Source organism: Macaca fascicularis, chromosome 19, assembly GCF_037993035.2.
Source record: "Macaca fascicularis isolate 582-1 chromosome 19, T2T-MFA8v1.1".
In the NCBI taxonomy this organism is placed as follows: Eukaryota; Metazoa; Chordata; class Mammalia; order Primates; family Cercopithecidae; genus Macaca; species Macaca fascicularis.
The window spans coordinates 63,079,187-63,090,059 of NC_088393.1; the positions used below are offsets into that span (position 1 = coordinate 63,079,187).

Consider the following 10,873-nt stretch of genomic DNA (forward strand, 5'->3'; position numbering starts at 1 on the left):
GAAAGAAAAAGAAAAGAAGGAAGGAAGGAAGGAAGGAAGGAAGGGGGGGAGAGAGAGAGAGAGAGAGAGAGAAAGAAAGAAAGAAAGAGAAAGAAAGAGAAAGGAAGGAAGGAGGGAAAGGAGGAAGAAAGGAAGGCAGGGAGGGAGGGAGGGAGGAAGGAAGGAAGAAAGAAAAGAGAAAGAGAGAAAGAAAGAAGAAGAAAGGAAGGAAGGAAGGAAAAAATAAAGAAAGAAAGAAAAAGAAAGAAAGAAAGAAAGAGAAAGAAAGAAAGAAAGAGAAAGGAAGGAAGGAGGGAAAGGAGGAAGAAAGGAAGGCAGGGAGGGAGGGAGGGAGGAAGGAAGGAAGAAAGAAAAGAGAAAGAGAGAAAGAAAGAAGAAGAAAGGAAAGAAGGAAGGAAAAAATAAAGAAAGAAAGAAAAAGAAAGAAAGAAAGAAAGAAAAGAAAGGAAGGAAGGAAGGAAGGAAGGAAGGAAGGAAAGAAAGGAAAGAAAGAAAGAGAAAGGGGAAGGGGAAGAAAGAAAAGGCCTGTGCCCCCGAAGCCCCACGCTCAGCGGCAGGAGACGTCTGCACGGGCTGTCTTCTTCTTCAGGGCAGAGCCAGCTCCCAGCTGTGATTACATCTACCTGTGAACTTGGAGAGGGGGGTGTCTGAGCTCAGTGAGGCTGAAGAGCCTACGGACTACAGAGCCAGAGCCCAGAGGAGGTGCCACGCCGCTGCTGCTGGTTCTGAATCTCTCGCCAAAACAGGGAGTGGGCACTGGGGGTTCTTACCTGTGGAGATGCTGAGATTCTGCCTGGAGCCACGTGCTCCATTTTTTTCTGCCCATACAGAGAATGTGTACAAGGTTCCGGGTTCGAGTCCCTCAGCTGTCACACTGGCCTTTGCTGTGTTTCGGGTCTCAGTTCCACCACCGTCTGCAGTGTACTCTACCCCGTAGGTGTAGTCCTGAGGGTCTGGGCCACTGGGGACGTCCCAGCTCAGGGTGATGGAGCTGTTGGTCTGAGTCTCCACATGGACATTTGTCACTGGGTTGGGGGCTGAGAAATTAGGAAGAAGATCCTATGTGGGCAGACATACAGAACAAAACGGGGCAGGAGTGGGCCCCTCACTGCCCTCCATGGTCTTAGCTCTTGTTCAACTGCTGGTGCCAGCGGACGCAGGGTGTATGTTCTAGACCGTGTGTCTCAAACTTTAATGTGTCGGGCGCAGTGGCTCGCGCCTGTAATCCTAGCACTTTGGGGGGCTGAGGCAAGCGGATCACCTGAGGTCAGGAGTTCAAGACCAGCCCGGGCAACATGGTCAACGGGGTTTAGTAGAAACGCTGTCTTGGCCGGGCGCAGTGGTTCACGCCTGTAATCCCAGCACTTTGGGAGGCCGAGGCGGGTGGATCACCTGAGGTCGGGAGTTCGAGACCAACCTGGTCAACATGGTGAAACCCCTTCTCTACTAAAAATACAAACATTAGCCAGGCGTGGTGGCGGGCACCTGTAATCCCAGTGACTCGGGAGGCTGAGGCAGGAGAATCGCTTGAACCCAGGAGGCAGAGGTTGCAGTGAGCTGAGACTGCACCACTGCACTCCAGCCTGGGCAACAGAGCAAGACTCTATCTCAAAAAAAAAAAAAAAAAGAAAAGAAAAGAAAAGAAAAGAAAAACAGGAAAGAAAAGAAAAAAAGAAAAAACTTTAATGTGTGCACATCTCACGGGGGATCTCGTTGAATGCGGGTTCTGAGCAGTAGGTCTGGGGTGGCGCCAACTCATTTCCAGTCAGCTCCCTGTAACACTGATGCAGCTCACACGTGGGTCATAATTTGAGTAGCACTATAGCCTCCATATGTGTGTCCCCTTCCACAAATCCATAAGCTGAAACCTAATCTCCAATGGAATAGCATTAAGAGGTCCGGCCCTTGCAAGATTATATCATAAGGTGAAGGCTTTATGCCTGGAGTCACTGCCTAAGAGAGGCCCCATGGCCCAGCACAATTGCTCATGCCTGTAATCTCAGCAATTTGGGGGGTGGAGGTTGGGAGATTGCTTGAGGCCAGGAGTTAGAGACCAGCCTGGACCACATAGCAAGACCTCATCTCTAAAAAAAATAAATTAGTCAGGCGTGGTGGCCCACGTCTGTAGTCCCTGCTGCTTGGGAGGCTGAGGTGGGCGGATGGCTTCAGCCCAGGAATTTCAGGCTGCAGTGAGCTACGATCCTGCCACTGCACTCCAGCCTGGGTGACAAAGCGAGACTCCGGCTCTAAAAAAAAAATAAAAAAATAAGAGAGAATCAAGGGAGCTTTGTGTGGTGGTGAAGATGGCCTCTGACTTTCCAATATGGTAGGTATTAGCACAGTGGAGGATGAAGGGGGAACTGGGAGCCCCTCAACAGGCCTTTTGAGCACACGAAATGTGAAACTGAATTTGCAATTTCATGCAACTTTAATGACTTTAAATTTAATAGCCACGTGTGGCTAGTGGCTACCATATTGGACAATGGAGGTGTAGACACAGGGAGCTGACCACATCAGGGTCATGGAGCTGGCGATCTGAGTTTCCAGCCTCAATATGTGACACAGTTGGGAACTAGAAGAAGAGTCAGAGGGTCAGAGTGTCCCCACTCACAGTATCTCATTCCTTGAAAGCTCAGGTAATATGCCTTGGCCCCTACACATTCCTGTCGGTGCAGGAAGATGCTCCTGGGCATTATGGTCCACATTCTAGAGAGTTCTAGACACAGACCGGCCCCAGCTTCGCAGCTGGAGGTACCATGGACATTCATTCCTTCTTTATCTATTGAACTGAGACTGCCCCAGATGTGGACGTGGGTACCTGGCTCAATGTGGCCCAGAGGGACTATGGACTGGACAATCGGCCCTGTTCTCCTGCCTACCGTCCCTTAAACAAATAAGAGATCAAACAAATGGAGACTGCCTCTCACCTGTGGTGGCATTTCCAGTCTCCCGGGAGCTGTTGATTCCATTCTTCTCCACCCACATGGAAAACACGTACAAAGAACCGGGTTCAAGTCCATCCACGGTGATGTTGGTGCCTGTTGTGCTTCGAGTCTCGCTTCTGCCACCGTCTCTGGTATACTCAACCCAGTAGGTGGAGTTCTGTGGGTCTGGGCCCTCGGGGGCCTCCCAGGTCAGGGCGAGGGAGCTGTTGGTCTGAGCCTCCACTGTCAGGTTTCTCACTGGGTTGGGAGCTGAAAACCAGTACAGGAGGGGAAATGAGTTGTCGTTTCTGGCCCTCAAACTTTCCGGCCCTTCCTTAACCACTGGATCCAGCAGGTGGAGGCAGGGAGGCCCAGCTCTGCACCGTCCAGTGTGGCAGCCACGAGTTCCACGTGAGTGTTGAGCACTCGTGATGTGGCTTTTGTGAAATGAGATGAGCCATTAGTGTGAGATCCACACCGGCTTTTGAAGAGCTGGTGTCAAATTAAGAATGTCAACTATCTCATTGATCCTTTTTATATATTTTTTATTTTTGTGGGTATATTCGGTGTATATATTTAATGATCCTTTTTATATAGATTACATGTCAAAATGATAATATTTTGTATCTGCTGGGCGTGGTGACTCACACCTCTAATCCCCGCACTTTGGGAGGCCAAGGCAGGTGGATCACCTGAGGTCAGGAGTTGGAGATCAGCCTGGCCAACATGGCAAAACCCTGTCTCTACTAAAAATACAAAAATTAGCCGGGCATGGTGGCATGTGCCTGTAGTCCCAGCTACTCGGGATGCTGAGGCAGGAGAATTGCCTGAACCCAGGAGGTGGAGGTTGCAGTGAGTCAAGATCACACCACTGCATTTCAGGCTGGGAGACAGAGACTCCGTCTCAAGAAAAAAAAAATGTGTCTGATCGACTACATAAAATGTCTCATAGTAATTTAGTTTATTTGTTTCTCCTTGCTTTCTTCCTTCCTTCCTTCCTTCCTTCTCTCCCTCCGTCCCTCCCTCCTTCCTTCCTTCCTTCCTTCTCTCCCTCCGTCCCTCCCTCCTTCCTTCCTTCCTTCCTTCTCTCCCTCCGTCCCTCCCTCCTTCCTTCCTTCCTTCCTTCTTTTTTCTTTTTTTTTTTTTCAGACAGGATTTCTCTCTGTTGCCCACGCTGGAGTGCAGTGGTCCAATCAGAGCTCACTGCAACCTCTGCCTCCTGGGGTCAAGAGATCCTCACACCTCAGCCTGCCGAGGAGATGGAACCACAGGAACACGCCACCACAGCTAATTTTTTAACTTTTTTGGAGAGACAGGTGGACTAGTTTCTTTTTACTTTTTTTTTTTTTTTTTTTTTTTTGAGACGGAGTCTTACTCTGTCGCCCAGGCTGGAGTGCAGTGGCCGGATCTCAGCTCACTGCAAGTTCCGCCTCCCGGGTTTACGCCATTCTCCTGCCTCAGCCTCCCAAGTAGTTGGGACTACAGGCGCCCACCACCTCGCCCGGCTAGTTTTTTGTATTTTTTAGTAGAGACGGGGTTTCACTGTGTTAGCCAGGATGGTCTCGATCTCCTGACCTCGTGATCCGCCCGTCTCGGCCTCCCAAAGTGCTGGGATTACAGGCTTGAGCCACCGCGCCCGGCCTCTTTTTACTTATTTTTATGTGGCTGATAGAAAACTGAAATTCTCATGTGTAGCTTCCACTGTGTTTCAATTGGACTAAAGAACCTGTCGCATTTTGTCAGCTCTCAACCCACCGCCTACCACTGCCCTTACAAAAGAAATAAAAATAAAACAGTGGCTGCCTCTTACCTGTGGCAGTAGTGACAGTCTCCACAGAGCTGTTTATTCCGTCTTTCTCCACCCACACAGAAAACGTATACAATGACCCGGGTTCAAGTCCATCCACGGTGACGTTGGTGTCTGTTGTGGTTTGTGTCTCGGTTCTACCACAGTCTCCAGTGCACTGAACCCAGTAGGTGGAGTTCTGTGGGTCTGGGCCATTGGGGACCTCCCAGCTCAGGGAGATGGAGCTGGTGGTCTGAGACTCCACTCTCAGGTTTCTCACTGGGCTGGGGGCTGAGAAATTAGGAAGAAAGATCTAATATGAGCAGGACTACAGAACATAATGGGGGCAGCCAGTGAGCTTTTTGTTTGTTTGTTTTTTCGAGACAGAGTCTCCGTCTGTCACCCAGGCCATAGTGCAGTGGCACGATCTCGGCTCACCACAACCTCCGCCGCCCGGGTTCAAGCAATCCTCCTGCTTTAGCCTCCCGAGTAGGTGGGACTACAGGTGTGCACCACCACATCCGGCTAATTTTTATATCTTTTCACCATGTTGGCCAGGCTGGTCTCGAACTCTGGTCCTCAAGTGATCCTCCCACCTCGGCCTCCCAAAGTGCTGGGACTATAGGCGTGAGGCAATGTGCCCGGCCAAGTGGCCATTTTTGATCATCAAACTTCCTAGTTCTCCCTCAACAGCTGGTGCCAGTAGATGCAGGGTGTATGGTCTAGACCAGTGCTTCTCATTCTTCGCTGTGTGTCCATCTCACAGGGGACCTTGTGAAAGGCAGGTTCTCACTCAGCAAGGCTAGGATGGAGCTGAGAGTCAGCACTCCCCCACACCCTTTTTTTTCCCACCAGTGTCACTTGCCAATATATTTCCAATCAGATCTCAGAAACATGGATGCCACCTACACACGGATCACGTTTTGAGTAGCAAGGACCTGAGTCAGCACTTTCTAACTGAGCTTCTTCAATGACGAAAATGTTCTCCCACCTTCAAGTACGGTAGGAGAACAGAGAAAGAAATGGAGGCTGTTCAACAGGGCTTTCTTTTTTTTTTTTTTTTTTCATTTTTTTTTGTTTTTGTCACCCAGGCTGGAGTGCAGTGGCGCCATCTCGGCTCACTGCAAGCTCCGACTCCCAGGTTCCCGCCATTCTCCTGCCTCAGCCTCCCGAGTAGCTGGGACTACAGGCGCCGCCACCTCGCCCGGCTAGTTTTTTGTATTTTTAGTAGAGACGAGGTTTCACCGTGTTAGCCAGGATGGTCTCGATCTCCTGACCTCGTGATCCACCCGCCTCGGCCTCCCAAAGTGCTGGGATTACAGGCGGGAGCCACCGCGCCTGGCCTCAACAGGGCTTTCAAACATATGAAACATGAAATTGAATTTGCAGTTTCATGCAACTTCAATGAGTTTAAATCTAATAGCCACGTGTGGCTAGTGGCTACCATATTGGATAATGGAGGTGTAGACACAGGGAACTGTCCACATCAGGGTCATGGAGCTGACGATCTGAGTTTCCAGCCTCAATATGTGACACAGTTGGGAACTAGAAGAAGAGTCAGAGGGTCAGAGTGTCCCCACTCACAGTATCTCATTCCTTGAAAGCTCAGGTAACATGCCTTGGCCCCTACACATTCCTGTCGGTGCAGGAAGATGCTCCTGGGCATTATGGTCCACATTCTAGAGAGTTCTAGACACAGACCGGCCCCAGCTTCACAGCTGGAGGTACCATGGACATTCATTCCTTCTTCATCTCCTGAGCTGAGACTGCCCCAGGATATGGACATGGGTACCTGGCTCAGTGTGGCCCAGAGGGACTATGGACTGGACAATCGGCCCTGTTCTCCTGCCTACCGTCCCTTAAACAAATAAGAGATCAAACAAATGGCGACTGCCTCTCACCTGTGGTGGCATTTCCAGTCTCCCGGGAGCTGTTGATTCCATTCTTCTCCACCCACACGGAAAACACGTACAAAGAACCGGGTTCAAGTCCATCCACGGTGATGTTGGTGCCTGTTGTGCTTCGAGTCTCGCTTCTGCCACCGTCTCTGGTATACTCAACCCAGTAGGTGGAGTTCTGTGGGTCTGGGCCCTCGGGGGCCTCCCAGGTCAGGGCAAGGGAGCTGTTGGTCTGAGCCTCCACTGTCAGGTTTCTCACTGGGTTAGGAGCTGAAAACCAGTACAGGAGGGGAAATGAGTTGTCGTTTCTGGCCCTCAAACTTTCCGGCCCTTCCTTAACCACTGGATCCAGCAGGTGGAGGCAGGGAGGCCCAGCTCTGCACCGTCCAGTGTGGCAGCCACGAGTTCCACGTGAGTGTTGAGCACTCGTGATATGGCTTTTGTGAAATGAGATGAGCCATTAGTGTGAGATCCACACCGGCTTTTGAAGAGTTGGTGTGAAATTAAGAATGTCAACTATCTCATTAATCCTTTGTATATCTATATTTTTTGTGGGTATGTACTCGGTGTATATATTTAATGATTCTTTCTTTTTTTTTTTTTTTTTTTGAGAGGAAGTCTCACGCTGTCGCCCAGGCTGGAGTGCTGTGGCCGGATCTCAGCTCACTGCAAGCTCTGCCTCCTGGGTTCCCACCATTCTCCTGCCTCAGCCTCCCGAGTAGCTGGGACTACAGGCGCCCGCCACCTCGTCCGGCTATTTTTTTGTATTTTTTTAGTAGAGAGGGGGTTTCACCGGGTTAGCCAGGATGGTCTCGGCCTCCCAAAGTGCTGGGATTACAGGCTTGAGCCACCGCGCCCGGCCTTAATGATTCTTTTTATATTGATTACATGTCAAAGTGATAATATTTTGTATCTGCTGTGTGTGGTAACTCACACCTCTAATCCCCGCAATTTGGGAGGCCAAGGCAGGTGGATCACCTGAGGTCAGCAGTTCGAGACCAGCCTGGCCAACATGGCAAAACCCCATCTCAAGTAAAAATACAAAAGTCGGCCGGGCATGGTGGCTCAAGCCTGTAATCCCAGCACTTTGGGAGGCCGAGACGGGCGGATCACGAGGTCAGGAGATCGAGACCATCCTGGCTAACACGGTGAAACCCTGTCTCTACTAAAAAATACAAAAAACTAGCCGGGCATGGTGGCGGGTGCCTGTAGTCCCAACTACTCGGGAGGCTGAGGCAGGAGAATGGCGAGAACCCGGGAGGCAGAGCTTGCAGTGAGCTGAGATCCGGCCACTGCACTCCAGCCTGGGCAACAGAGCAAGACTCCATCTCAAAAAAATAAAAAAATACAAAAGTCAGCCGGCCATGGTGACACGTGCCTGTAATCCCAGCTACTTGAGAGGCTGAGGCAGGAGAATCGCTTGAACCTGGGAGGCAGAGGTTGCAGTGAGTCAAGATCATGCCACTGCACTCCAACCTGGGCGACAGAGCGAGACTCTGTCTCAAAAAAAAAAAAAATGTATCTGATGGACTACATAAAATGTCTCATAGTAATTTAGTTTATTTGTTTCTTTCTCTTTCTTTCTTTCTTTCTTTTTTTTTTTTTTGTTTGTTTGTTTGTTTTTGAGACAGGATTTCTCTCTGTTGCCCAGGCTGGAGTGCAGTGGTCCAATCAGAGCTCACTGCAACTTCTGCCTCCCGAGCTCAAGTGATCCTCTCACCTCAGCCTCCCGAGGAGATGGAACCACAGGAACACGCCACCACAGCTAATTTTTAAATTTTTTTGGAGAGACAGGAGGACCAGTTTCTTTTTACTTATTTTTATGTGGCTGACAGAAAAATTGAAATTCTCATGTGTAGCTTCCACTGTGTTTCGATTGGACTAAAGAACCTGTCGCATTTTGTCAGCTTTCAACCACCGCCTACCACTGTCCTTACAAAAGAAATAAAAATAAAACAGCGGCTGCCTCTTACCTGTGGCAGTAGTGACAGTCCCCACAGAGCTGTTTACTCCGTCTTTCTCCACCCACACAGAACACGTACACAATGACCCGGGTTTAAGTCCATCCACGGTGACGGTGTATGTTGTGGTTCGTGTCTCGGTTCTACCACAGTCTCCAGTGCACTGAACCCGGTAGGTGGAGTTCTGTGGGTCATCGAGGACCTCCCAGCTCAGGGAGATGGAGCTGGTGGTCTGAGTCCCCACTGTCAGGTTTCTCACTGGGTTGGGGGCTGAGAATTGGGAAGGAGGGTCTGGTGAAAAGGGAACCAGGTCAGTGCCATCTCTCCCAACCCCTTGAGCTCGTGCCCCGAGTCCAGAAACAACAGCGCTCATAAGCCCTACCACGGACCACTGGGCCCCACGCGGACCCCCCAGAGGTTCATGGCAGTTGCGGTCCCACCTCTTCGAGTGGGCAGTGAGTTCAGGCAGGGGTCACTCACCGGTCGCCCTGGTCCCTGTCCAGCTGCACAGGCCCTGGAGGGAACCCAGAGAAAACGGAGTCAGCCTCTCTACCACTCCTCCGCCCAGTGAGGCTGCGGGGCTGGGAGGAGCGGCTGGTCCCCCGCCCCATGAGTCACCCTTGCACGTTAGGTTGGCTGTCACGAAGGTCACCCAAACCATCTTTCCTGGGTCGAGAAGGGGGAGCACGGCAGGGGCGGAGTCAGGGGCTGGGGTTGGCTCCACCCAAGAAGGCCGAGAGATAAAATTAATGATTTCATTTCCCGAAATATATGGCCTTGAAAACCGAGGGCAGAGAGCAATGAACACACTGGGAAGAGAGAAAAAAACCAAGGTTGGGGAACAGGAACCTTGGCCTGAGGGTGGAGGGCCTGGGGGCCTGGGTCTGAGGGTGGAGGGGCTGGGGGCCTGGGTCTGAGGGTGGAGGGGCTGGGGGCCTGGGTCTGAGGGTGGAGGGGCGGGGATCTGGACCCCTGGTTTGAGGGAGGAGGGTCTGGGGCCTGGACTCCTGGTTCTGAGGGAAGAGGGGCTGGGGTCTGGACTCCTAGTCTGAGGGAGGAGGGGCTGGGGTCTGGACTCCTGGGTCTGAGGGAGGAGGGCCTGGGGTCTGGACTTCTAGTCTGAGGGAGGAGGGACTGGGGGTCTGGACTCTTAGTCTGAGGAAGGAGGGGCTGCTCCCTGTCCGTCAGTCATTGTGAGCACAGTTGTGTGTCGCCTGAAGCCAGTGTCCCGTGCAGCAGACACAACAGCGTCTAAGAGCCCAGGTGAAGCCGGTGTCCTCGCAGCAGACACAGCAGTGTCTAAGAACCCAGGTGAAGCCGGTGTCCCCGCAGCAGACACAGCAGTCTCTAAGAGCCCGGGTGAAGCCGGTGTCCCCGCGGCAGACACAGCAGTGTCTAAGAGCCCGGGTGAAGCCGGTGTCCCCGCGGCAGACACAGCAGTGTCTAAGAGCCCGGGTATAAGACTCTGCTACAGTTTCTGCCAAGCCTGAAGCCCTCTTCCTTCTCCAGGGGATCTTTGGCACCTAATTCCTCAATATCGAGGTGCAGGGACCCAGCTCCTTCTCCCTCAGACCTGGGAGTCCCTGCCTTGGGAGCCCGCTCTGGGTGGGGAGCACTTACCAGCAGCACCAGGTTCCCCCAGACCCTGAGGCCCCCGCCAGCCCCAGCCATGCCTCCAGATACTGCTGGGGACCCAGGAGTCCCAGGCCTGGTCCTTCCACCTGCTGGACTTTATACTCAAGAATTTCCCCTTTCCCAGATCATTGGTGAAGCCAGAGGCCAGGGCGGGAAGGGGAGGAGGAGGAAGTGGAACCCAGCTCCCAGCCCTGCCCCGCTGGCCCTCACCTTCCTCCCTCACCGCTGCCTCTAGCTCTGACACTGGAGATGCCTCCGATCCTTTCTCCAGCCCCACTCCACTTTGTCCCCTGAAATCTCCCTCTGCATCCGAGGTACTGGGTGCTGCGTCCCACTGCTGCACGAACGTGGGTCGTGGGGCACAGGATGAGAGCGGGAGGTGTTGAGAGAAAGGCCAGCTGACTCCCTTGTCTCCTTGCTGGGTGATCACATATCAAGAGCAGCCTGGGGCTTAGACCTCACGCCCCTCGTCCCTGGAGCACGCTCTTCCATTCAGGCTCTGACGCCTTTCCCCTCTCCGTCTCCCACAAGCCCCTGCAGCTCTCACAAAATGAGCCCAGCGGGCTCCCACCTGCTGGCCTTTGCCTAGACTGTCTCCCCCACCAGTCCTAGGTGCACCTGCCTACTTTCCCCCCAACAGTCTCCTACCTACTCCTCCATTAGGATTCA

The 10,873-nt window shown here is 52.3% G+C and overlaps 1 protein-coding gene across 5 annotated transcripts in view; it reads right to left on the reverse strand.

Moving 5' to 3' along the window:
- The window catches only part of PTPRH (protein tyrosine phosphatase receptor type H), a 30,609-nt gene extending 20,301 nt beyond the window's left edge, over positions 1-10,308 (reverse strand). For 3 of the 5 annotated variants that reach the window (XM_065534930.2, XM_065534928.2, XM_045379319.3), the window contains exons 1-7: positions 10,190-10,308; positions 9,050-9,083; positions 8,582-8,839; positions 6,612-6,878; positions 4,735-5,001; positions 2,928-3,194; positions 771-1,037 (exon numbers count right to left, since the gene is read on the reverse strand). In XM_065534930.2, the coding sequence (XP_065391002.1) occupies positions 771-1,037; positions 2,928-3,194; positions 4,735-5,001; positions 6,612-6,878; positions 8,582-8,839; positions 9,050-9,083; positions 10,190-10,240 (1,411 nt within the window). In that variant the 5' untranslated portion in view covers positions 10,241-10,308. Of the gene's footprint in view, positions 1-770; positions 1,038-2,927; positions 3,195-4,734; positions 5,002-6,611; positions 6,879-8,581; positions 8,840-9,049; positions 9,338-10,189 lie in introns of those variants that run through there. The other 2 variants (XM_074024802.1, XM_065534929.2) reach the window with 2 other exon arrangements.
- Positions 10,309-10,873: the final 565 nt, after the last annotated feature.